Raw genomic sequence first — 25,413 nt, forward strand, 5'->3', positions numbered from 1 at the left:
CACCAACCACCATGTGTTGAATGAATAAAGAGCTTTTTTTCTTCAATCCGTTACATATTATTATGCACCCAAACACACAGAGACAGCAAAGAAAAGTAAGATAATTTGGGGCAAAAGGGCTGATAGCACGGTGTGGGGGGGAAACAAGGACCGCTTGCTTACAGATGTACTGCAGTAACAATCAAAGATGTGAGAATGAGTGCCTTCTGGTCCTTGTACCTTCCCCTGGTGTTGAGTGCAAGGGATACCGAACTCCCACCTCATAGGACGTTTGTGGGAGGAGGATGTGGAACTGGGCGACGATGGCAACAGGTTCAGCATAGGCTACAGAGGGACTCTAACATCCAGCTGTCTTTCTTGAACCTCAACAAAGAATCATAGAATATCAGGGTTGGAAGGGACCTCAGGAGGTCATCTAGTCCAACCCCCTGCTCAAAGCAGGACCGAGCCCCAATTAAATCATCCCAGCCAGGGCTTTGTCCGATTGCTCCTTCATAATCTGCAGCATCTCTTTCTGCGTGGCACGGTCCTGTTCCCTACATGCTCTCCTGTCCGTGTGCACGTTGTCGGACAGTGTAATCCTCCATGCGCTGAGCTCCATCTTGTCACTCTCAGAGGCGCGCATCAATTCATGGAACATGTCGTCTCGAGTCGTCTTTTTCCACCTTCTAATCTGGGAAAGTCTCTGGCCCAGTGTGGAGGATGCGCTGACAGGCAAGCTGCAAGGAATGCAAAGCCCAAGGGTAGCATTGACAGTGCATACATTGTTTCTGATGCAAGTTGAATTTTTTTAATAAAAAAACCACCCCTCAATACACTTCCCTGCAAGTCACAATGTAATCACAACTGTAGGCTATTGCAGGAGTCGGTTTGCTGCTCCAGTCTCAGTGAGTAAGGCCACGAGGCATGGGCAAGAGGGCTTGTGCTGCTGCTTTTGTGACAACATCCTTGGGATCAGAGGTTGGAACTTGAGAAAAGCCCCCTTTCCCCTAGCAACCTGGATGGTGCTTGAAGACAGGCACCAGTGTAAAGCCCCCCAAATAGTTTGTTTTTTACAAAAGTGGCACCAGGTTGTGGGGGAAGGGAGACAAACAGGAAGCTGCCACCCCTCCCCTTTTTTCAATGCTGCTTGCATACATGGTGAGCCCTTCCAACCACAACCCTGGCATGTTTGGGAAAGCGTGGTTGTGTGACCCAGATTTCACCAAACGGGGCGGATTACTTGTTGAATTGTTGGAGGTGTATGGGCTAGCATTGAAAACTTCGGTTCCCCTAGGTGACCCTGTGCAATATCACTCTCCTGAGGGTTGAGGGTAACAGCGGCAGCAAGGAAGCAGATGCTGCAAGCCTCTGGGTACGGACCTGGTCTTTATGCTGCAATGATGCCAGCAGAGTTAATACTGGAGTGGCGCGGGAAAGTGTCCTACCGTGGTGGATGAAATAAGGCAGACCTTCCCAGAAGCCTTCTGCAAAGGATTGCAGAGAACCTCCATGAAAGCTTCCTAGGGCTCTCCATGGAGGATTCCTCGGCCATCCCCATGTACATAAACTGTCTTTTTCAGAGAGCACCCTCTGCGTAGCTGGAGTGGCCACCAATACCCACTACACTTACTTTTTTTATTCAGATTAAACAAAAAATAATAGCATGTAACCCCTACAGTTTGATTGGAAATGTGTATTCACTGGAGGTGCCTTCCCCAGCATCACATTCCACCATCAACTGGTTCTGTGAGGGGATGGGCTCCAGGGTTAAGAGCAGTTCTTAGCTGTCGGGAAAAATGGATCCTCCGCTTGCTTGCCTCACATTCTCCTCCTCCACCTCCTCTTCCTCATCAACAATGTCCTCCTCATTGTTGCTCAAGGTCGTCCGGGGCTCCTGGGAGGGTATCCATGGAGCGTTTTGGGGTAGTGGTGGGGGTTGCCACTGAGAATCGCATGCAGCTCCCCATAAAAGCGGCATGTCTGTGGGGCAGAACCAGTATGACTGTTCGCTTCCTTTGTCTTCTGGTACGCTTGCTGGAGCTTCTTTATTTTCACGCGGCACTGCTGCATGTCCCTGGTGTAACCCTTCTCCCCCATACCCCGCGCGATCTTGGCATAGATGTCAGCATTTCTGCTGCTGGATCGGAGCTCTGCCTGCACAGACTCTTCTCCCCACACAGCAATAAGATCCACCACCTCCTTTGTACTCCATGCTGGAGCGCGTTTGCGGCCTTGGGTCTCCATGATCAGCTGTGCTGGCAAGCTCTCCACACTGATCAAACAGGACATGAAAATTCAAAAGTTCCCAGGGCTTTAACAGGGGAGTGTCTGTTTCCTGTGTACCTGGCTGATGTGCATTGGCGTTGAAAGCGCTCTGCAGAGTGGTCACAGCAGAGCACTGTGGGGCACCACCTGGAGGACAATTCATTTGAATTACACAGTGCAGTGTCTATGCTATCCTCAGGTCAACCTGTGGATGTCGAATCAAGCACTACGCCTCTCACGGAGGTCGAGTACAGAAGTAGACTTTCCAGGCCACTTAGGTCGGCGGAAGGAACTATGTAGTGTAGACACACACGTTATTAGATTGACTTAACGTGGCTTATGTCAACCTAAGTTTGTCGTGTAGACCAGGCCTAAACTGAGGAACTTTCTGATGGCTCTAAGTGTTCATGTCCTTAACTTGTTTACTTTAATGCAATATTAAATCCTTTTTGAAAAGGGCCAGGTGTGTTTGGATAGCTTTTTACTCTAAGTAGTGAATTAGTTACATTAGCAGAAATGTTTTTGCACCTGGGAATGGGCAGTGATAATCAATGTTCTCTGCTTAAGAATGAATCAGTCCTGTTTCTTTCTTTTCTGCTTTTTAAATTCTGAATAGTTTCAGGAAAGGCCCTGGGATAAATAAATGAAATGTGTTTAAATAAGTGTTGCAAAATATTTCCCTTTTATAGGGATTTTTTTTTTTTGCAACAAGTTAATAATCTTCAAGCAAATGAAACCAGAGTACAGGAAATAATCTGTGTATGGATTTCTTCAGTGAGTGATCCACTGGCTTAGATTTCTGATGTGGTGATTTATGTGCACAATACTTTTTTAAAATCTGTTTCCTTTTTCTCAGTACTTGGCTCTTCTTTCCTATCTTTTCTTCTTCAGAGATCCACTTCTTTTTGGTGCAACTGTGCTGAAGCAGTCATGCTGGAACTTGTGAAATGAGGCTGATTTTCCTTTCATCTTCTCCCTGAATCAGCATCTTCAAAGAGAGCCAAAATTCTGGAACTTTTTTAGCAAAACAAAGGAACAGATCAACATTCCTCCTCCCAAAGCGCATCTGAGGGCTTGAGTGTCCGGTGAGAAGACAGTGCCGAGCTGAGTCAATCCCATACGGTGGAGGGAAAGGAGAGGAGCAGGCAGGCACGGATAGAGCATAGTGCTTGGCATTGAACAAGTAGCTGTGGGAAAATACTGGGCCAAACCCTCTGCTTGGGTAAGCCCTCTGCTCTGAAGCAAATGGAACGAATCCAGTTTACACTTGCTGAGGATATGCCCAGAGTGTTGACTTAACCCCTGGGCACATGTCTGTGATCGTGGCTGGCTTTCCTGATGTCAGTTTCTTGTAAGTGCAGCTCTCAAGCCCAGTTGGGTGTTGGAAGTTGTAAGGGTTCCTTTCCCCCACTGAACTTCTCCCCTTTGGTGCCTTATGCTGGGAGTTCTGGCTGTTTCAAGTTTTTTGTACATTGACATTCTTCTCAAAGGGAAGTTGACTCCCATTTGGTATGTGTCTTTTCAAGAGCTGGATGCAGCCTGTGCAGTACCACTAACTGATGACACCTAAGCCATATGCCATCAAACGGGAGCAACTGATGAGATTTATGGCATATGACCTGAGAACCTAGCCTTTTCTGCACATTGGTTCGTGCTACCTAGTGGAGTAGGGCGTTATGTAATGTTTTCATTTGTCTGCCAGACAATATCACTCTGTCCAGAGATGCCTACTTTGGGGGGCCATTTGGAACAGGTTAGTGTTTTTGGATGTATGATATGGGGGTAACATACTTCCCTTGTTTATATTTCTAGGACCCAGTTTTACTCTCTCATACCTTTATGCAATCCTGTGGAAGCTGTGTGTGAAATCTGAGGGAAGAATGGGGCTCATAGGACCAAATCTTTCTCTCTTACACCCCATGTAGCCTTCCTGAAGTCAAGGAATTTCCTGGGGTGTCAATCGGGGAAGGTTTTTGCTGACAATGTGTATTATTATTGTATATCTATAGCATGCAGAGGTTTGAGTCGAGATTGGGGGCTCATTGTGCGGGGGGGTGTATAAATACATAGCACAATCTGTACACGTTCTGGCTTCTTGAGTTCTACTGCACAGGTGCTAAATCAGTGGTTCTCAACCTATTTACCATTGTGGGCCGCATCCAATACTACCTGTATGGCCCTGAGGATGTCACATGGGCCCCAGCTCTGTGCTGATTGGGCCGCAGATTGAGAACCACTTTGCTAAATCATCACAACTAAACTTGCTGAAGCATCTGACTTTTAAAGTAATAAAAACTAAAGACAAATAGCATTGGCAGGCGCAAGACGTGCTTCCCCATGAGAGGAGGGAGTCGACTCTTTCAACGCATGCACACGGCTCGTTCTGTAGGTGTGCAGCTGCTGCGGTTTATTATCTGTAAGTCATCCAAGTAGGGAACAAGTGTACTGTAATTAACTAAGTAAAAAGCAGCCCTTTATATTCTGCCATCATGATTGTTCACTGGAAGTTAAGATTTCTCTCCAGTGCCATGAGAAAGGAGTCCGTGGGAGTTGGCCTGACTCCCTTTGAAAAGCCCAGACTAAGTTCTTTTTGGGAAACTCTCTGAATGTAAAACTATGCCACTTGGATTTTTATCAGCCACTCTATATTCACCCAGTGTTTATTTTTTGTCAGGCTGTGAAAATTCTAGTTGGTGAAGCTCTTCCACTGAAACACCGCCGAGATGCGTGCTGGGAAAAGAGGAATGGAGATGGGTACCCATGTTGCCATGACTGCCTCGAGTTTTGCTGTCTCTTTAACCTTGCCTGCAGAAGTGGCTCATCTGTACGTAGCACCACTTGCTCTTTCTGGCTGTGCTATATATGGACTCAGTGCAGCAATTCCTGTCATTGAATGGAAGGTGATTCTCTAACTGGGTGGAATCTTTTCAGCGTGGTGGATGAGTGAGAGAGGCAAATGAACGAGAAGCAGCACTGGTAATGGATGAGCCACGGTTGGCAGAGGTGTGCAGGACTCCAGCGGCCTGTTCTTGAGAGGTGCTGAGCAGCCTCAAATCTCACTGAAGTGAATGGGAGCTGTGGTAGCTCAGCACCTCTAGGGATCAGGCCCTTCAGTAATTACAATTTCAAAATGTCTAAAACATTCCCCTCCCAGCTCTATATTCCTACACCCACTAATTCTGAATGAAATGTTTCCTTTTACTCCTTCCGTGCTGCCCTGGTGCCTCATAGCTGCTTCTTTTCTAGTTCACCTTTTTAAAAAAAGTAATCTTCCCGCCCCTTCTTACCACTTAAGCTTCTCCAAACCACTCTAGTATGGAATTCAGTTGTCAAACTCTGTACGCTCTCTCTCGCTTGCTCACTCTCTCTCTGTCTCTCTCCGTACCTACAGTCCAATCCTGTGTGCTGCTGAAAGCCCTCAACTTCAGTTGAAGTCAGTGCAGCACTAGGCAGATTTGGGCCTATAGTGAGGGAATTTTGTTTGGTTGAAATTCCGATTGCTCATTTGAATTGTTTTTGGTCATGTTGTGTTACTCTCTAATTCTGAGACACCTGAAGCCAGGGTAAATACTAATATTGCATTTTAAAGGAGTGGTGTGTGTCTGTGTGCGTGTGGTGGGGCGCAGGTTAGCTGTTTTTTGGAATCGATCTAGTTTGTCAGTGTCACTTTTCCCAATGGAGACATTGAGTAAATGTGGATAGTGAATCTTGGGTTTCGGCAATCTTCTGCACACTTACTAGAAGTGTGCGAATTACAGAAACCACATATTGCCCCTATACTGCATTCCTAGCCAAAATTAGATTAAATGTAATGTCATGTTTTCCTTGCAGTGGGATATCACTCTGACTACTATGCAATTTAAATAGCAAAATAATAATTCATTTTAGGATCTGATTTCTCCACTGCCACTAATTCATTCAGTTCCGGAGTTTCATGCAGGGTGAAATTTATATATTTTGGGTTATGGCGCAGAACACTGACTAGAGAGGCGTGTGTGCACACAAGCCCTCCCCCCAGTTTGACACATCTGTAACTTGTTAAGTTTAGCTTCCTTTGGGTTTTTAACTGTACAGTATCTCTGTGTAATGGGCAATATGGAATATTTTCTGTAAACCTAAAATTAAGGAATATCTGAGGATTGTATCAGAAAAATGTAAATAGAACAGAATGGGAAATGATTTTTCTATCCTGCAAAATATTTGAGATTTCAAAAATTTTCACATTCTATGTCAGGATGAAACTAAGACCTTATGAAACTTTTTGTGTTAAAAAAATCGACACCCCAGGAGAGCAGCCCGCTCCAGAATAGTTGTAATAGGGTGATCGTCCCCTATTGGGTAGTAAGGATTAGTGACAAGGTAACACTTGTTCTGCGGAGTGTCCCTTTACGACCTGGGACTTCCTAAGAAAGGCAGAGCTAGGTGTTGGGAAAGCAGAAGATCATCCCGGGAGAAGTTGGTCCTGGGGCAGCGGGGAAACCCAGGCTTCTCTTTCTTCAAGGGCTGTGGGACCAGGACTAGGAGCCTGGTAGAGTGGGTGGGGCACTTTCCCCCACCCCCAGCCAGTCTTGACCAGCTGTCTGAAGATTGTGTCTTTACCAGCTCTTCTTGCAGAGCAAGAGGGAAAGTCTGCTTGCTGAACTCTCCTACTCTCAGGGCGAAAGGACTGAGTGGGGAAAAGGGCCAGCTGGAGGAGAAGCCGGCTGAGGCTCTGCAGCTGGCCTAAATTACAATTTCAGCTCCAAGGAGGAGAGCTGGAGCTGAGAGCAGACTCCCGGGGAGTAGAAGACTACTCCAGCCAGGTAGGGCCGGGAAGGATGAAATTTGGACTCTGAGGGCTTTATTTTGATTGGGACAATTTATTGATGATAAACCAGGATGTTGCTGAAAGAAGAGAGCCCGTGTGGAGTTTGTAAAGAGTCCAAGAGGGGAAATTGAGGCAGGGTGTGGCTGCGCTGCCTTGGCCATTAGGGGATGCTAGAGGGCAGGCACATCTTTTGACAGTAGCCCAGTGGTTATTGTGCTTGCACCTGGCTGGGTCTCCCACAGATTGGACGAGTGCCCTGATCATGGGGCTATTCTGAGGTGGGGTATGCTTTGTCTTCCTTGGTGTCTCCCTTAAGTTTTGTCAGAACTGACACGTGTCTGCACAAGTTTCAGTTTTGACGAATCAGCATTTTCTGACAGTTTCATCAGAAGATTCCCAACCTACTCTACAATTAAAATAATGCCTAAATTGAGTGGAATTAGGGCTGTGAAAGGTAACATTCCAAACTCTCAGAAGGACAATAGTTGCATGTGGCTTGAATTTGTGGTTTGTTTTACTTACTAATTGTTGCTTCTGGTTGTAGATTTATAAATGGGACCTGATTCCAGTCTCACTGGTATAAATCCACTGACTGCAGTAAAGTTACTCCTGGTTTACAGTAGTGTAAATGAGATCAGAGTTGGGCCCACAGTGTTCTTTCCTGAAAATATCCACTAGAGATCGCCTCTCTCAGAATTGCATGTGACCAGAACCATTAAAATACGTTAATAGCCTAATTAGATTTGAGTCCAACATCTGTGCATTAGAATGCTGAGACCATGTCTGTTAAGAGAGACAGAGCTTGTCCTGTCAATTGCTGTTTGTTCTGCCTGTTGGGCTCTCGACTAGATGCTTATGCTTCATTTCTTTCTGTGGTGTGAGGTTTAGTTGTAAATACTTATAACCTTTTTTTGGCATTGTGCGTATGTTACAGCAGTAATGCTTGAGAAAGCACTTATTGTATACCTCCATCTTTAGTGGCGTAGAGCTTTCCAAAAAGAGAGAAAAAATTACCCTTTGGGCTAAAGCTTCTTCTCATGCTTGTTCTTAGCCCAGAGGAACTTTTTTCAATGAGGGTGGCTAATTAATGGCACTCTTTGATCACCAGTTATGGAACAAGATGCTTCTAGCCTTGGACATTTTTCTAGATATCTTACTAGAAACAATCCTTTAATTGACTAGCGTGTATTTTTATCTAGTAATGCATACACTGAGGTGGTTTTAATTTAAAACAAATAATAAAGCTATGATTTTTTTAACCCTTAAAACACTCAGACGTAAGAGTGTAAGGTGAAGTACAGCAGCTAAGTTAACTCAACTGCTGTCTCTCTTCCTCTTCACAGCCGCTTCCTTGGCTCCCTCTCTGCCCTGGTCTATCCCATTCCCGCCTCCTACCTCAGAACCCTCCTCTGTGATAAGCCACAGAGGCCTCCCTGATGCTTCCCCCTTGCCAGAAGGTCATGCTTCTTGAATACCTTGTCTTGGCCAAAGATGTGCCTCATTGCTTGCAGCTATTCTGGGGTCTTTATCAACGTCTCCCCTCCCCCATCCTGGGGTTTGCCTCCACATGCATAAGGTACCTCTTTATTGCTTCAGAGTATGAGAGATGGATTAGAAGTGGTAGTCCAGAAGATGCTGTTTTCTTTGTGTATGTATGTATGCTGGAATTGGGCTGTGGATCTCGTTTTGGGGGTGGGGTGGGAAAGGAAGCTAATGGACCCTCAACTGGGCCCTTCCTGCCACAGTGATATCTAGATAGCCTTAGGGAATGCCAGGAAACAGTCCAGTTCTAAGATGCCTAACATTTCAAGTTTGGCCAATGCCCGAAGGGTTAAAGAGGAATTATCCAGGCTGATGTCAGTTCAGCCTAAATGCTTCCTGGGGAAAACCTTTGATTTTAGGAAACTAGGTGAACAGCTTTTGGCTATAGCTTTGATTTGACACTCCTGGTTATGGCATTCCAGTGGTACTCCTGGTGTCTACTTATGTCTCTTCCTTGAAGGCCCTGGTATTTTTTTAGTGGCAAGATTGATACTTTTGTAAACCTGAAAGAGACAAGGACCATAGTTAGATCCCCTTCTTATTGACATAAAAATAAAGCTATTTGATGCAACAGATCCTAGAGGTTTTAGTTCTTTTGAAAGGATGTCACTTAACTGTGGGAAGGGTTTGGGAGGTTCAGGCGGGCAATTTTATTTGAGATACAGGAGGGTCTGGCAGTCAGGAGGTCAGATTGCAGACTCTTGCTGCTGGGTGGCAGGCTGCTCATTGCCCTCAGTGCTGCTTCCTCACTTTCCATGCTCCCTCTCTTAAAGATTTCCAACTACTGAACGCTGGGCCAAGATGAGCCCTGTTACTCTCCATATTGAACCTGGAGGCCGTGGTGGGACTAGAATCTGGGACATACCAAATGTCCTGCTAATTGTGCTTCAGGATTTGGTGTGCCCTAGACTCTGTTGTACCCTCATGGACTTCTCCTTTTAATGGATGTAAACAGTAAAGTTTAACTTCTGACTTCATTTACATTGATATTGAAAATATTAGATAAGTATAGCTCCACCTGTAATACATTTATAGTCCTAGAAAAAAACTTTGAGAGAGAGAGAGAGCGCGCGCCAGATCCCAAGCTGCTGTAAATCAGCAAACCTCAGTTAACTTCAGTGGAGGTACTCCAGTTTACACTAGCTGGGGATCTGTCCCAGAAAATGCCGGGAGACCACCTGCTCACCAGTGAAAGCTTTCTACTCCCCATTGTTGGGAGGATTTGTCGGTCCCCTGGTCCATACTGTTTGTGTGGAGTTCCAGATAAGCACCTAAGCTTTAAATGCTGCTCTGAATCTTCTGAAGTGATAGTTGATCAACATATCATGGCAGTCGTGATCTAATGGCTAAAACATTACTCAGTGTCCTAAGCACAGGACAGCTATTGGAGACATTATAGGAACAAACCAAAGAAGTCATTGCAATCAGTTGTCACTAAGCACTGTAATCTGTTGAAGAAAACTGAAATCTATGCTTGTTTTGATGAACCCTGACAGCATGCACTGCACAAACAATGGGATTTAACGAGTTTTGCAGTGGTCCTAGGTCTAGGAACCACACAAGGCAATGTTCAATGATGAAATAATGCTTGGTAAATGGTAAAAGTATCATTTTTAGCTATGTACAGATCAGATATAATGCCCAAAACTATAATAATTCATGCAGTAGCCAAGTTCCTATTATGTCCTATTGCACAAAGTTTCAGGAAGAAATGGACGACACGCACATGTGCCTTCTTGTTCAGTGTAGGCTGTTGAACATATGAGCATGTACGCTTGTGTGGTAGTCTTAAATACATGTACAATGAGTCAATTTTTCATGTGTTTTTATTTTTGAGATTACATATATGCTGCCAATATTGTAATGCATTTGGCCACTAGCCTAGGAAAACCTACTCTCCTGATTAATTACGAAAATCTAACCTTGAGTGTTTGCTATAAAGGAAAAGATACGTATTTTGAAAACATTTTGCTGTTTTTATTATTAAGATGTGTGTTAAAGGGAGAACAAAATTTTAAATTGTAGATAACAGGCCAGACCCTGGCCCCCATTATAGCTTGTGACTTGCTCTGCTGTAAAGGAGCTATAAAGCCAGCTTACCTAGCTATCTGGGGACTCCTCCAGCATAGGGAGATCCTCCACACAGCTGGCACTACACAAACTCCTTCAAAGGCAGTGTCTTGATGTGGCCATGGGAAAGGGTGCCTTGTTGGAATAGTGCTGCACGTCAAACTTTGACTGCTTGGGATCACAGGTAGCTGGAAGTAATGCATCTTAGCACAGCACTGAGGCTTAAGGGTAACTGTGCTCCACCAAAGAGTTAGAAATTAACAAGGAACGATCATAGTGACTCACTCATTCTTTGGCCTGAAAGCACCCACTCCTTCCCTAGAGTCTGTGGTTCTCAGATGACCAGTGACAGAAAAAGGAGGAAGAAAACTGAAGCATCAGTAGCAGAAAATGCGGACAGATGAAGACCACTTCTGACACATGGAGTTCTTGTGACTCAATGCCCTGGCTGTCATGGCTGCTGCTAAATCAGGCTGCACTGAATTATTCCAAGCTGTAAATTCCTGTGCTATCCTGGAATGCCTCCGTTCAGCTGCAGAATCCAATACCTTCTGCAGTTCAGAACTATCACGAGGAAGTAAAAGGAAACATAAATCGTATGGCACATTTATACTGCAATCACGGGGTAAGACTGTCGCTTGAATAGCTGTGCCTGAGCTAGCTTTAATCTAGCTCACCTCAGGCGTCAACAGTGAAGCTCCCTCAGTGTGGGCTGTGCAAGTGCACCCTTAACCCTGGGTAATTACTTGGACAGGTAGCCCAGGCTGAAGCGTGTGCTGCTCAGGCTTCACTGTTCCTGTACCTTAGCTGGCTAGATTAAAGCTAGTTTGGGTATAGGTACATGAGTTGCAATCATACCCCATGATTGCAGGATAGAAATAACCTTAGATATGGCATGGATGCTGCTTCAGGATACAGTAATACTTTCAGAAGGCAGGAATACCTCTGAACAAAAGAAAAGAACTAGGAAGGAAAGAAGTAAACCAGTATGGCTAAATGGCAAAGTTTAAGACATTATTTGAGCCAAAGAGAGAGCCGCCAAAATTTGGAAATCTTATGTTAGTGAAGCCAATAGGCTGGAGCTCAAATGACTGCAGGCAATATATAAGGTGGAAATTAAGAGGGCTAATATGGATTAGGAAGAGAATAGCTAAAGGGCATAACAAGAAGAAGTTGTGTAAGTACATCAGAAGCAGGGAGCCTGTGAAAGAATCCACCGGATCACCAGAGGTTAAAACAGGCAGTTAAGGAAGATAAAGACATTGGTGAGAAGCTAAATGAGTTCTTTGCATCAGTCTTCACTACAGAGGATGCTGGGGAGATACCTCACCTTTGTTACCAGAAGAGAGCAGGCATTGTTGGAAACGGAGGTGTTGGAAGAAAACGGTAAAAACTGCAAAGCAATAAATCAGCAGGTCAAGCTGGTGAACCCCACCAAAGAGTTCTCATGGAAATAAAGAATTAAGCGACTGAGCTGCTAGCAAAAATATGCAATTGCTTATTAAAATCAGCTACTATCTTGGGTGACTGGAGGGTAGTAAATATAAATATTTTAAAAACAGCTTGAGGGTGATTTAGCAAATTACAGACCAGTAAGCCTTACATCTGTATCTAGTAAAGTGCTCAAAACAATCACAAATCGAATAACAAAACACCTGGATGATCATGATATGATAGGGTCTCACAAGCACAGTTTCTGTGAAGGAAAATCATGTCTCACTAATGTATCAGAATTCTTTGAACATGTCAGTAAAATAGAGGATGAAGGGAAGATAATTTGACATAATTTATTAAGACTTTTTAAAAAGGCCTGTGACAAAGGTCCCTCAGAAAAGGCAACTAAAGAATCTGAGTAGTCTTGGGGATCAAACCTACTTACACACAAACACCCCGGAAACAGTAGAAATAAATGGTCAGTTTTCATCTTGGTAAAAGGCGAACAGCAGGGTGCCTCAAGACTCCGTATTGGACTGATGCTGAATGTTTTTTAATGGTTTGGAAAGTGAGATAACAAAATTATTTAGATTAGTCAAGTGCTGAGAAGACTCTGAGGGGCTTGGTTAGTATACTGGAGGATGAAATTCAGTGTTGATAAATGCAAGGCTAAAGCAAATAGGAGGGGAAATTTTGAATTACTAATATACCTTGCAGGGCTCCAAATTAACAATATCAATTGAGGGGAGTCTGGGGTGGGGAGGGGAAGGAGGTGGGACCTGGGCATTACTGTGGACAGCTCAACTAAGACCTCTGCTCAACGTGCAGCTGTAGTCAAAAAACCAAAATGTTATGGTGTTTACAGAACAGGGTGGAAAATAATGAAGAAAATATTATAATACCATTATAGAAATCAAGGGTTCACCCTCATGGAATGCTGTATTCGGTACTTGTCATCCCATATCAGGAAGGAACTCAAGGGGATTTGGAGAAGGATTGTGAGAGATTTTCCATGCCCCTACTCGTTCTCTTGTGCAGAGAGATTTGAAAGATTGGGACTGTTTTACCTTGAAAAGGGGATGAACAAGAGGTTATGTGATAAAAGTATATAATGAAGGCTCTAGAGAGGGTTGATCAGGAGATTCTGTTCTCTTTATCTCATAGTACAAGAACAATGGGACATTCAGTGAAAGAATCCACCGGATCACCAGAGGTTAAAGCAGGCAATTAAGGAAGATAAAGACATTGGTGAGAATGTCTATGCTATGAGGTGGCAAATTTGAAACTGATTTAAATAAAATAAACCCTGAACTTTTTAGCAGCACATGTAATTGCTGTGGAACTCATTGCTACCACCATCATTGTGGCAACTCCGAAAGGGACATGGCCTCCTTGCAGATCAAGAGCCACCTGGATTGATCTCTAGGTAGGTTCTTAAAGTGATCTGTACACTTGCCATCAACATGCAGGATACCAGAATGGCCCTGGTTTCAATGGTCACATGGTTTCAATGGTCATTTTTTGCCTAACCAGCAGAGAAACTCCAGGCTGTTTCAGCTACAAGGACAATTGACCAAATTGTTGCAGGTGATTGGCTTCAGTATAAACAACCTAATGACACAAATGTATTGACCCTGGAGGGCAATTCATTGCCTCAGGATGCTATTAAGGCCAAGAATTTAGCAAGATTCCAAAGAGAACCTTGTATTTTATGTGGATAACAAGAATGACATAAAAAGAAAAGGAGTACTTGTGGCACCTTAGAGACTAACAAATAAATTGGTTAGTCTCTAAGGTGCCACAAGTACTCCTTTTCTTTTTGCGAATACAGACTAACACGGCTGTTACTCTGAAACCTGTCAAGAATGACATACTGCATTTCCTGCAATTGCTGTCAGTCAGGTATGCAACGCCAGGGTATGTGTATGCCCAGGAAGATCTGTGGATCTGACCGGGAACAAATAGGTTGTTTATCTTTTCTTGTTATTCCTCAGCGCTTGAGCTCATTGTAAGTCCGATTGTGCATGGTTCTCTTCTCTGATTGGTGCTAGCTTTGTGTTGAGTTAAAGCTGCAAAGGGGCTCTGTAATCTCACTGAGTCAGGACTCAGGAGTTGCAAATTAGGCATTCAAAGAGCATTTTTTCTATTTATTTTCCTCCCACCATGTTTTCTTTCTGCAGTGTAAAGATGTAGATATGAAGCATTTCGGCTGTATCTTTACTGAAATAAGGCAAAATTGAGCATGTGAAGACACCAGGTGTGAATATGTACCTGTTACTGGAAGAGCAAAATTCCTCCATCATCTGCTAGTGGCTGTGAAGGTGCTGAAATCTCTTTGCAATTTACCAGTACTGCAAATAAGGAAGCAGTGTGGCCTCCACGGTTTATAATTTGAGTCAAAGCAAATAAGAGGCTCAGTCTGCAGTCCAAGAGAATGATTTTGTAGATGCTCTGTCCCACAGTCACACTTGGCTTACTAAGATTCCAGTTTTTACTTGAGTTACTGGAATTTTGTCACAGGCTTCTTCCACGACAGGTACTTGGCAGGCAGTCTGTGTCAACTTCAGTCTCTTTACTCTTTTCCTATGCTCACAAGCTCACTGCTGCATTTATGGGATATGTGAATGTAAATATACTAAGTATCAGATGCACGATCTTGGCCATCTGTTATTACTGTCATTTATCATACTATCTTTAGCCTTCAAGAAATGTCACAATTTTTAAATCTGTGAATTTAACATCACTGGCAACTAATAGAAAACTCAAAGATGCTGATGGATGTTTTCATTTGGGAAAATGTGTGAACAAATCTTAATCTGCCCTGTTATGACATAGATTAAATAAAAAGGGCGGGGGGTGAAAGAAGGACAGAAGGGACCATTATGGTCCCCTAGACTGATGTCCTGTATAACATAGGCCGTAGGACTTTCCCAGTGCTTAATTTGTAATGAAAGATGTGCTGGGGCTCAAGCAATTTTTTTACATTCATAACTGATGCAGCAAGCCTGGAGGTGCCAGGGCTCAGTCCTGGCACAAATTAAGCACTGGACTTCTCTGTATTAACTCATAGTGTTCAACAAATAACTAAAATAGCACCTTAGATTTCAATTTATTGTTTGCGTGTTTTAGTTATACTCTAATTTTTACTCTTTACATTCAGTTGTTTGCATTTTTATTTTACAAAACTAACTGCAGATTTTCCATGCCCTTAGATTAAAATGATCTCATTCATTTTTTAAAAAGAGAAAGTTTAACCCATTTTTGTACACACCAGTCTGTCATTAGATTCAGTTATATATATAAATCTATGGCATTGGACAGGCTCCAGTAAATGTGCAAAGGTTAAGTGTCTGGGACCACTTTCTACCTCCATGCAGGAATCTTCAGGGAATGTCTTCAGTCAGAGTTCCTTCCCCTCCCCTCCCAAACCCTCGCCTTCACAAGTTACTGTAACAGGAAGAGAGAGCAACCGATTCAGCAATTCTGGTGTTCAGTCTCAGGACACACTGCTGCTTTTCTATTCCCTGGGTTAACGTGACTTAGTGTGCACTTTGTGCTTCAAAAACAGGTGAGGTTTTAATTCCTCAGTGGTGGGGTCCCAGCAGAGAAGTTGCAACGTCTTTTGTGCCTTGTAATAAAATTATGACAACTCATGGGGAAGAAGTATGGAATCTAACTCCCCACGCACCGTGCTGCAAATGCACCCCATTCTCTCTGATGGTTAGAGAGGCAATATTTTATTATTGGCACCACGTTGTTTCTACAGTACCATACATATGCATGGCACTTTATAGACCCAAGGTGTCTGCTCAGCAGAGTTCCCAATCTGTAGCCCAGATCTCATGTAAAGAAAAAGGTGCTTTTGAAATAAACAGTGAATCTAAGTCACTGTTTCCTTCCCAACCTTGCTCAAGCAGTACCGCAGCTCCGTGCTGCCCCTTCCCGGGGCTAGTGGTGAAGTCACAATCTAGCTCTGATTAAAGAAATGATTTACTATGTGTTTCAAGTGATTTCTTTTTTTAATTACTGTCACATGGAAACCAACCACAAAACTGGAATTCACCTGAATCCTGGAGAGGTTTGGATTCAGACCTGCATCAGAACGTCACAGCTCACTCCCATCTCTTAAACCCAGTAACTGCATTTTCAGGAAGAATTTATAAACTGGTAATTATTTACATTGAATTGTAAATGTATTTATTTCAGGCAAAACCAGCAATACCGCTCACTTATTTCTGAATTTCAGTGAAACTATTTAATCCACGTTTAGGGTTGCACTTTTCAAGAATACATTGGTTTTGGTAGAAGGAAAAAAAAAAACTTTTATGCAGGGCAGGGAGTTCTCCCTAAATGTTTGGTTTAAAAAATCTTGCCCCAAACTTGCTCAGTTAGAACTCTATGCTGGAGGCCCAATACAACCTCCGTATGGTCCCGACAGTTAGCAATAACAAGGAATGTATTTTTGTAACTGTAATAGTAAAATATCCAATGGAGTATTTCTCTGGTTATAATGACTGTGGTATATCTGTGTTGTGACTGAAGATGGTCCGTTCCTAGGTGCAGTCATATTCTTGAGTGCCATATGTAAGAATCAGACGCATAGGAAGAAAATACAGGGGCACAAGTATTCTAAAGTTAGGCTGCCTTTAAAGGCACAGCCTTCAATAAAGGGCAGTAGGTAGTTGCACTGCCCTTGTGGACATTTGGGGAGGGGGATAGAGGGACACAATCTCTCCCCAAGCTTCCCAATGCTCTGCAGGTATATGAAGGCTGTACCAGCCCACAGAGAATGGTGCAAGGAGTGGGAAGGCCAGGTAATGGTCTGACTTCCCCCTTCTCACCCTTTCTGGGGTGATATGTACTCTCAAGGGTCTGGGGAGGGATGTGGTCCCTGAGGTAGCCTGAATGCAGGGATTACAGTTGCGTTTGGCCCTCCACACACACGACCTTGTGTGGGGTACAGATAACGTGTCTGAACTACATGCGCTAAGTGACTGAGTATGCTAAATAAATACCCTCTAAATAAGTTCCTTACCTCCATTAGAAGGACTTTGAGATCTACTAATGAAAAGTGCTAGATGAGAGCTGCATATTATAACGTTACTAGCGGTGATCCATGACTTTGCCACTCATGTCCATAGATTTTTATAAGAAGTGTGTTGTGTGGAGTGTGTGTGTTGTGCTGAGAGATTTTTATATTGATTTGTGCAGGTGGCAAAGGGCAGGTATTTGTGGTGAGAGGCATTGTGTGTTTGGGGTTATTGTGTGTACTGGTTGTGTTGTTGTGTGGGTGGTTTTGAAGATCTAGGCAGTTGGGCCAAATAATCCACTGTTTATGTAATCTTCTTCGTACAACCAATGAAATGATTGCATGCAAATTAGCTATAGAGTAAAGATGGCAACTGGTGGAGTTACCTCTGATATCACTGTGGTCTAGGACTCTTGGCATGGAATAGATACATGCCCAGCTATCATACAGATAGAATTAATAGTCAAAATGGCTGAGAACTTAAAAATTGGATAGTAACAGGGGGTGAATTCCAGTAATGATTGAACCTGTTGATCTTCTGAACAAAGAGAGCTCTCAGCCATGCTCGTAACTGTTTCCATCACTTCACACTGACTCAACAGACGTTCTAGGCTTCAGAGTGACAATTCTTGAATCTTAATAAATAGATAACAAGGGGTTGGAGGTTTCCCTTGCTGACTGAGGAAGAAATTCAAAGCACCTGTCAACCAAACTAGGTTTTACAGGGCTCACCATGTCACACCATGGGATTTGTGTCCTCCAAAGATTACAAATCTTCTCACAGAAAGCAGCAACAGGGGTTTACCCACAATACATCTACAACTAGAGAACCCTCTCCTCCACACTGCTGCCACAATAGACACTGGAAAGCATTGCACTGCAGGCTACGTGAACCAAGTCAAGAATGCAGGAGGCAAATCGCTCGTTTACAGTGAACAGCACTGCAACTCCTTGGTGCAGGGCTACAGGAATTATAGATTCATTATCCTCTGCAATGGGCAAACCTTTAAATACTGACTTTATATATTTATAGTATTATTTGTAACCTTGATTTATGTGTTCCCAGTTAGTAGTTTAAAAATAAGGCATACAACTAAACTGAATTCTTTAAGGTTTGAGCTTCCAGAGTGGTTACAGATAATTCAGGTTAGGGGAGGACTCTGAATGACACAATGAGTAATAGAATTAAAGACTATTTAATATAAAATAGTTACACAAACAGGCATTACAATATAACTATACACTGCATTGATACATTCTAAGATGAAATGGTGCATTCAGGGGTGATCAGGCCCTGAATGAGGGGAATGAGTGTATCCTTTCTCTAATGGTACCTTTGTGGTGGATGGGTGCACCTATCTAAAATCCATGTACTGCTCTTTTACAATCAAGTATAATAATGCCCCTTAATTAATTAGCATAAAATCCACCTTTTTGCCATAATTATTTTCTGCTTTCTCATTGGCTATTTAACATTAAGTATCATATTAATTAACATCAGTGAACTATCAATATAGATAGCATTTTCCAAAACATTAGCATTTTATCTAAAACATTTGTAAACATATTTTGATCCTAACTCATTTTTACAGCATGACCTGCGGTTATACCCTAACTTACTTCCAACTTGCATCTGAACTGTTTCACTTATTTCACCCGTAATTAGACCTCACTATTGTCAAGCCCATATTTAGGCCCAACAATCTATTCTTTACTCACATTTCAATTTTACATAAACAAATATCACGTTTATAGGCTCTGGCGCTGGTTCTCAACTCCCCTGGTGGTACGCAGAGGTCTTTCAGGGGGTACATGAACTCATCTAGGTATTTGCCTAGTTTTACAACAGGCTACATAAAAATCAGTAGTGAAGTCAATACAAACTAAAATTTCATACAGACAAAATGAGGATGTAAGCAATTTTTCAGTACTAGCGTGCTGTGACACTTGTATTTTTATGTCTGATTTTGTAAGCAGGTAGTTTTTAAGTGAAGTGAAACTTGGGGAACGGAATTAAAATCAGACTCTGGAAAGGGATACAGTAGTTTGGAAAGGTTGAGAACCACTTGGCTATGGTATCCACCGGCTTTTGTGGATCTGCAAATATTTTTTGTTGGGTCAAGTCTTGAAGTCTTGACGACTAATAAAAACTTGGTAGAAACAATGTAACTTTCGTACACTGAGCTATTTTGGTTTGCTCTTTGCCTTGCACAATGAGTTGACTTTTCTTCTTTGTGTTGGTCTGCTGTGGACCCAGCTTCTGTAGCCTTCTGCATCTTCCACTGATTCTACTGAATCATTCCCATATCAACAAATGCCAAGTAGTGCTCTCATTTCTACAAGACCCCTTTACAAAAACACACTGCTAACCATTACATTACTCTTAAGTTTGTTAAATTAAACCTTATTTTAGCTTAATGATTTTCAACAGCTTTAATCCTAAATTGAATGATTCAGCATACCCTCAATTAAGATGTGGGGCCAGATTCTCAGCTGGTGTAAATCAGCATAGCTCTATTAGTTTTAGTGGAAGATCTGGCCCTTCATTTTCATACAAATTACATGCATCTGAAAAAATTCCTTAGGCGAGTTCTGGATGAAATTCAAAACAAGGATTAATATAGCTTTACAGTTAAAATGTTGTACTTATAATATGCATAGCAGAGACCCGCAGGTATGTTCGTGGTGAACTTTTCACCACTTGAAGCATACTTTCAGAAATCGGAAGCCGAATTCCTTTTCAAAATAGGAAATGCCAAAACCAGGACAAAACAAGAACTTTTTTTGCCCACTTATGTTTAAACTCTCATGGCCTAGGCTAAATCCATAATTGGTCTCCAGCAGTTCAGAACTGAAAAATAGCAGGCTTCTCCCTTCTCCCCACTACCCATAAAAATGTCTGTTCTTGTTCAGCTGTAGACTTGTATAAACCAAAATTCACTTGTCCTGTGTAATCATAAAACATATATATCTTTGGTCTCTAGCTTTGGTCTCTTGCTCGGAGATGGTCAGAGCTATAAAGTTCTAGACTAGATTGTCCAGAGTGTACAATTCCAGGGTTTTGGTTCAAACCCTATAGTTGGTACATAAAGTAAGTAAAGGTGGTTCAGATACATTCTCTGCCCTGCCAAATTCCATGGCACAATGTTTGTGTGTTTTTAATAAAACTGGGTAAACTACCATTGAAACTCCTAATATTTTTTGGTTCTCCGTTAAAGGATAGCTGGGCCTCAATGAGCATCTTGTGATGTTGTCCGAGGTGTATGCAGTAGTTGCTGCATGGAAGCTTAGAAAAGCTCTGTAAGTGGAATTGTTACTATGACTGCAAGGAAGAATCAAAAGAGTGTTGGTCATTACACATATTGAATCTATTTCCTTAAGTATCCTCGCACCTTCTTGTCAACTGTCTAAATGTGCCATCTTGATTATCACTACAAAAGTTTATTTTCTCCTGCTGATAATAGCTCATCTTAACTAATTAGCCTCTCACAGTTTGTATGGTAACTTCCAACTTATCTGTATGTGTACATATGTGTATATATATAAAATCTTACTATATGTTCCATTCTATGCATCCGATGAAGCAAGCTGTAGCTCATGAAAGCTTATGCTCTAATAAATTTGTTAGTCTCTAAGGTGCCACAAGTACTCCTGTTCTTTTTGTGTAGTTTGGATGCAGTCTATGAAATTTTCTGACAGTTTAGTGTCTCAGGAAAACCTGTAACACTCTAGCTTTCTGTGGCTAATGCTCCTCTTGTTCTGCTTTACCTCATAAGGCTTCACTTTTTCTCCCCTTCCATCACACCTTAAAGCACTTGGTGGTGGTGGTGGGGGGGGGGGTTGTTTTCTCCTTAATCTTCTCCTGCTTCCATAATCCCTTCGGTTCCTATTTCTTCCCCTGTTTGATTTGAGACCTTCAGTTTTATTGCTGCTGTTATGTACCATCCTTTAACATCTACGCTTTCTTCTTAGAGACACGTCCTGAGTCGCTGACTTCTGTTCCTGCTGTGGGACCTCAGCGTCCCTGACAATTAATTTTTGTTTCATTTATTTCAATTTCTTTTTTCACTTTGACTTTCAGTTGGTTTTTGGTTTGGTTTCTACCTTCAGTTTCTTCCAAAACTCGGAGAGAGAGAGAGAGAGAGAGAGAACTACTTTGGATAACTTACTCCTTCCCAGGACTTCCTCACCACTTCCCTTTTCTTTGGCCACCAAGGCTAATAAATAAGCTCTTTGGTTCAGCAACTTAGTCAAACAGCTGTTCCTGTCAAAGGGATGACTGATTTTTATGGCATCGTCCAAGTTTTTCGGAAAAAATGTCAAGAAAACCTGCCTGTGTTCTTTTTGAGGTAAGCTGCACTGTGGAGTTGTAGCAAGCAAAGGAGTCAACCCTATTAATTTCAGTTTTTGAATTTTGAATACAGTAAGTCAGGTTTAGTAGAAAACTGTACGTTTTGGCGGGGGACGGACACATGAAGTCAATGGAGCTGTGCCAATTTACAGCAGCTGAGGATCTGTCCCATAATATTCATGTGGTGTAATAAAGATAGGAAACATTTGTTTTGGGCCTGATTTGGAAGTGTTCTCTCATCTCGCAAATTTGGGCTTTTACTTATATGCATGCTTAAATTCCGTTGAAATTAATGGAACTTGAGCATGTGCTTAAGTGCTTTGCTGAAACAGAGCCTTAGCCAATAACTATTTACAATGGTCTTCAGCATATTTGATAGGGTATTTGGAATCCTTATCTTTTAAAATAAATTCAAAACCTTTCCCCTATTTCACATACATACTCTATGTTCAGATTTTGATGAATTTTAACTGTCTTGTTGAAATCTGAATCATTCTGGGTTACAATATGTCTGAAAAATGCCACACCACATCAAGTTGCTTTCCTCTATTTGTTTTGTGTTTTAAGCAAAAGCTGCAAAAATGGATGAAAAATACAAAATGTACCATTACTATGCTATGCATTTAAGAATACCAGCTTCTCTCAAACTTCTTTATTTAGTCACTGTAACCTAAATTATCTGTTGTATTTTTGCATAAACTATAAAATCACTCCCCAGGCCATTTGTGTTCAACTGGTAACACCCTTTTACAAACAGCTCCACAATCAAGGAAATGTTTTTAAACAGTGTAATATGTAACAAGGTGACAGGTGATTAAAATTCAGTTTATTTTCTTACTGCAGGGGTACAGCAGCTGTGATCAGAGGCCCGCTATGGGCAAGATTGCAATTAATTGAAAGCACTTCTATTTATACCTGCACTCACAAAAGATTCTGAATGTAAAGAGGAGGAGGCCAGGTTGAGGAAACTAAGACAACAACTCAAACTATACTGACAGTGGTAAATTAATCCCTTCCTTAGGGGAAATTCTGTGGGAAGGGTGCAAACAATTCTCAGAACAGTTTGACTACTACCCCAAGCCTGCAGGTGTTCAACATTTTTAAAGGATGTTTACCAATAGGCAGTAAAGGCCTGATCAGAACCCCTCTCGAAGTCAAGAGGAGTCTTGTTACTGATTTCAAGGAGTTGGATCAGACCTTGAAGGAAGAGCATTTTCCCTTACCTACCTTTTCCCCAATGAAGAGAGGGAAGACTTAGGAAGCAGTAATTAACAGTAATGTCACACACATCTTGCTGACATACAGTGTGAGCCCTGGTCTACACTATGAGTTTAGGTCGAATTTAGCAGAGTTAGATCGATTTAACGCTGCACCCGTCCACACAACAAAGCCATTTTTGTTGACTTAATGGGCTCTTAAAATCGATTTCTGTACTCCTCCCCGACGAGGGGGTTAGCGCTGAAATTGACATCGCCGGGTCGAATTTGGGTTAGTGTGGACGCAATTTGACGGTATTGGCCTCCAGGAGCAATCCCACAGTGCTCCATTGTGACCTCTCTGGACAGCACTCTCAACTCGGATGCACTGACCAGGTAGACAGGAAAAGCCCCGTGAACTTTTGAATTTCATTTCCTGTTTGGCCAGCGTGGCGAGCTGATCAGCACAGGTGACCGTGCAGATCTCATCAGCAGAGGTGATCATGGAGTCCCACTATTACAAAAGAGCTCCAGCATGGACCGAACAGGAGGTACTGGATCTGATCGCTATATGGGGAGATGAATCCGTGCTATTAGAACTCAGTTACAAAAGACAAAATGCCAAAATATTTGAAAAAATCTCCAAGGGCATGAACGACAGAGGTTATCACAGGGACCTGCAGCAGTGCCATGTGAAACTTAAGGAGCTCACACAAGCCTACCAAAAAACCCAAGAGGCAAACACCTGCTCAGGGTCAGAGCCCCAGACATGCCGCTTCTATGATGAGCTGCAGGCAATTCTAGGGGGTGCCCCTACAACTACCCCACACCTGTACGTGGACTCCTGCAAGGGAGTCTCACACAACAGGGATGAGGATTTTGGGGACAAGGAAGATGTTGAGGAGGGGGAGGTTGAAGATAGCACACACCAAGCAAGTGGAGAAACCGTTCTCCACGACAGCCAGGAACTGCTGATCACCTGGAGACAGCATCCTCCCAACCTGGGCTCCCGGACCTTGAAGGCGGAGAAGGCACCTCTGGTGAGTGTACCTTTGTAAATATAATACACGATTTAAAAGCAAGCGTGTTTAATTATTTTGCCCTGAAGACTTGGGATGCATTTGCGGCCAGTACAACTACTGGAAAAGTCTGTTAACGTGTCTGGGGATGGAGCAGAGCTTTCCTGGAGGTACTCCCAAAGCCTTTGCAAAACGTTTTTGGAGAGGGCAGCCTTATTGTGTCCTCCATGTTAGGACACTTTACCAAGGCAGGCCAGTAGCACGTAGTCTGGAATCATTGCATAAGAAAGCATGGCAGCGTGTAGTCCCGGTGTTTTCTGGCATTCAAGCAATATCCGTTCTTTATCTCTCTGTGTTATCCTCAGGAGAGTGATATCATTCATGGTCACCTGGTTGAAATAGGGTGGTTTTAGTAAGTGGACATTCAGAGGTGCCCGTTCCTGCTGGGCTGTTTGCCTGTGGCTGAAAAGAAATCATCCCTGCTGTTAGCCACGTGGTGGGGGGCTGGATGAAGCAATCATCCCAGAGAATTGGGTGTGTGGGAGGGTTTAGTTGGGTTTGTGCTGCATGTTAACCCGAAAACATCAGCTGCTCCTTTTAAATGTCCAATGTATCTTTTTCAATTCTACTCTCCCTTTTTTTCCTCCCGCAGCTGCAAATGTTTCAATGCTGCCACTAGCATCTCCGTCCCAGAGGCTAGCGCAGATAAGAAGGCAAAAAAAAACGCACTCACGATGAAATGTTCTCTGAGCTCATGCAGTCCACCCAAATTGAAAGAGCCCAGCAGAATGCATGGAGGCAGACAAAGGCAGAGTCCAGGAAGACACAAAATGAACTCGAGGACAGGAGGTGGGAGCAACAGGAGAGGTGGCGGGATCAAGGGAAAGGTGGCAGCAGCATGATGAGAGGAGGCAGGATGCAATGCTGAGGTTACTGGAGGATCAAACTGATATGCTCCAGCGTATGGGTGAGGTGCAGGAAAGGCACAGACAGCCACTGCAGCCCCTGTGTAACCAACCACTCTCCTCCCCAAGTTCCATATCCTCCTCACCCAGACATCCAAGAATACGGGGGCTGGGGGCCTCCGGCCACCCTGCCACTCCACCCCAGAGGATTCCCAAGCAACAGAAGGCTGGCATTTAATAAGTTTTAAAGTTTTAAACTTTTAAAGTGCTGTGTGGCCTTGTCCTTCCCTCCTCCACTACCCCTCCCGGGCTACCTTGGCAGTTATCCCCCTATTTGTGTGACGAATTAATAAAGAATGCATGAATTTGAAACAACAACTTTATTTCCTCTGCAAGTGGTGATCGAAGGGGGGAGGAGAGGGTGGTTGGCTTACAGGGAAGTAGAATGAACCAAGGGATGTGGGGTTTATGGTGTATAACTTTCACACCATAGCCTGGTCAGCCATGAAACTGGTTTCAAAGCTTCTCTGATGCACAGTGCACCTGCTGTGCTCTTCTAACTGCCCTGGTGTCTGGCTGCGTGTAATCAGTGGCCGGGCGATTTGCCTCAACTTCCCACCCCACCGTAAACATCTCCCCCTTACTCTCACAGATATTGTGGACTGCACAGCACGCAGTAATAGCAATGGGAATATTGGTTGCGTTGAGGTCTCACCAAGTCAGTAAACTGCACCAGCGCGCTTTTAAACGTCCAAATGCACATTCTACCACCATTCTGCACTTGCTCAGCCTGTAGTTGAATAGCTCCTGACT

At 43.1% G+C, this 25,413-nt stretch overlaps 2 protein-coding genes across 2 annotated transcripts in view; both read left to right on the top strand.

The window, feature by feature from the left end:
- CFAP299 (cilia and flagella associated protein 299) overlaps nt 1-25,413 on the top strand; it is a 395,446-nt gene that overhangs the window by 17,026 nt on the left and 353,007 nt on the right. The window lies entirely within an intron of this gene.
- Nucleotides 5,052-24,956, top strand: LOC311519882 (myb/SANT-like DNA-binding domain-containing protein 7). The gene is made up of 3 exons (XM_084626906.1): nt 5,052-5,071; nt 22,324-23,716; nt 24,348-24,956. Exons 2-3 carry the CDS (start codon nt 23,180-23,182, stop codon nt 24,372-24,374), a joined length of 564 nt encoding a protein of 187 aa, XP_084483032.1. The 5' UTR covers nt 5,052-5,071; nt 22,324-23,179; the 3' UTR covers nt 24,375-24,956.

This window comes from Lepidochelys olivacea (genome assembly GCF_965140295.1).
Source record: "Lepidochelys olivacea isolate rLepOli2 genome assembly, chromosome: 4".
Classification (NCBI taxonomy): domain Eukaryota; kingdom Metazoa; phylum Chordata; order Testudines; family Cheloniidae; genus Lepidochelys; species Lepidochelys olivacea.

What these genes read in the sequence shown, in the direction of transcription:
- LOC311519882 (XM_084626906.1), top strand. Translation starts at nt 23,180, where the DNA reads ATGGAGTCCCACTATTACAAAAGAGCTCCAGCATGGACCGAACAGGAG. An exon ending in AGGCGGAGAAGGCACCTCTG is followed by an intron (nt 23,717 to 24,347) that starts GTGAGTGTACCT and finishes TTCCTCCCGCAG; the next exon opens with CTGCAAATGTTTCAATGCTG.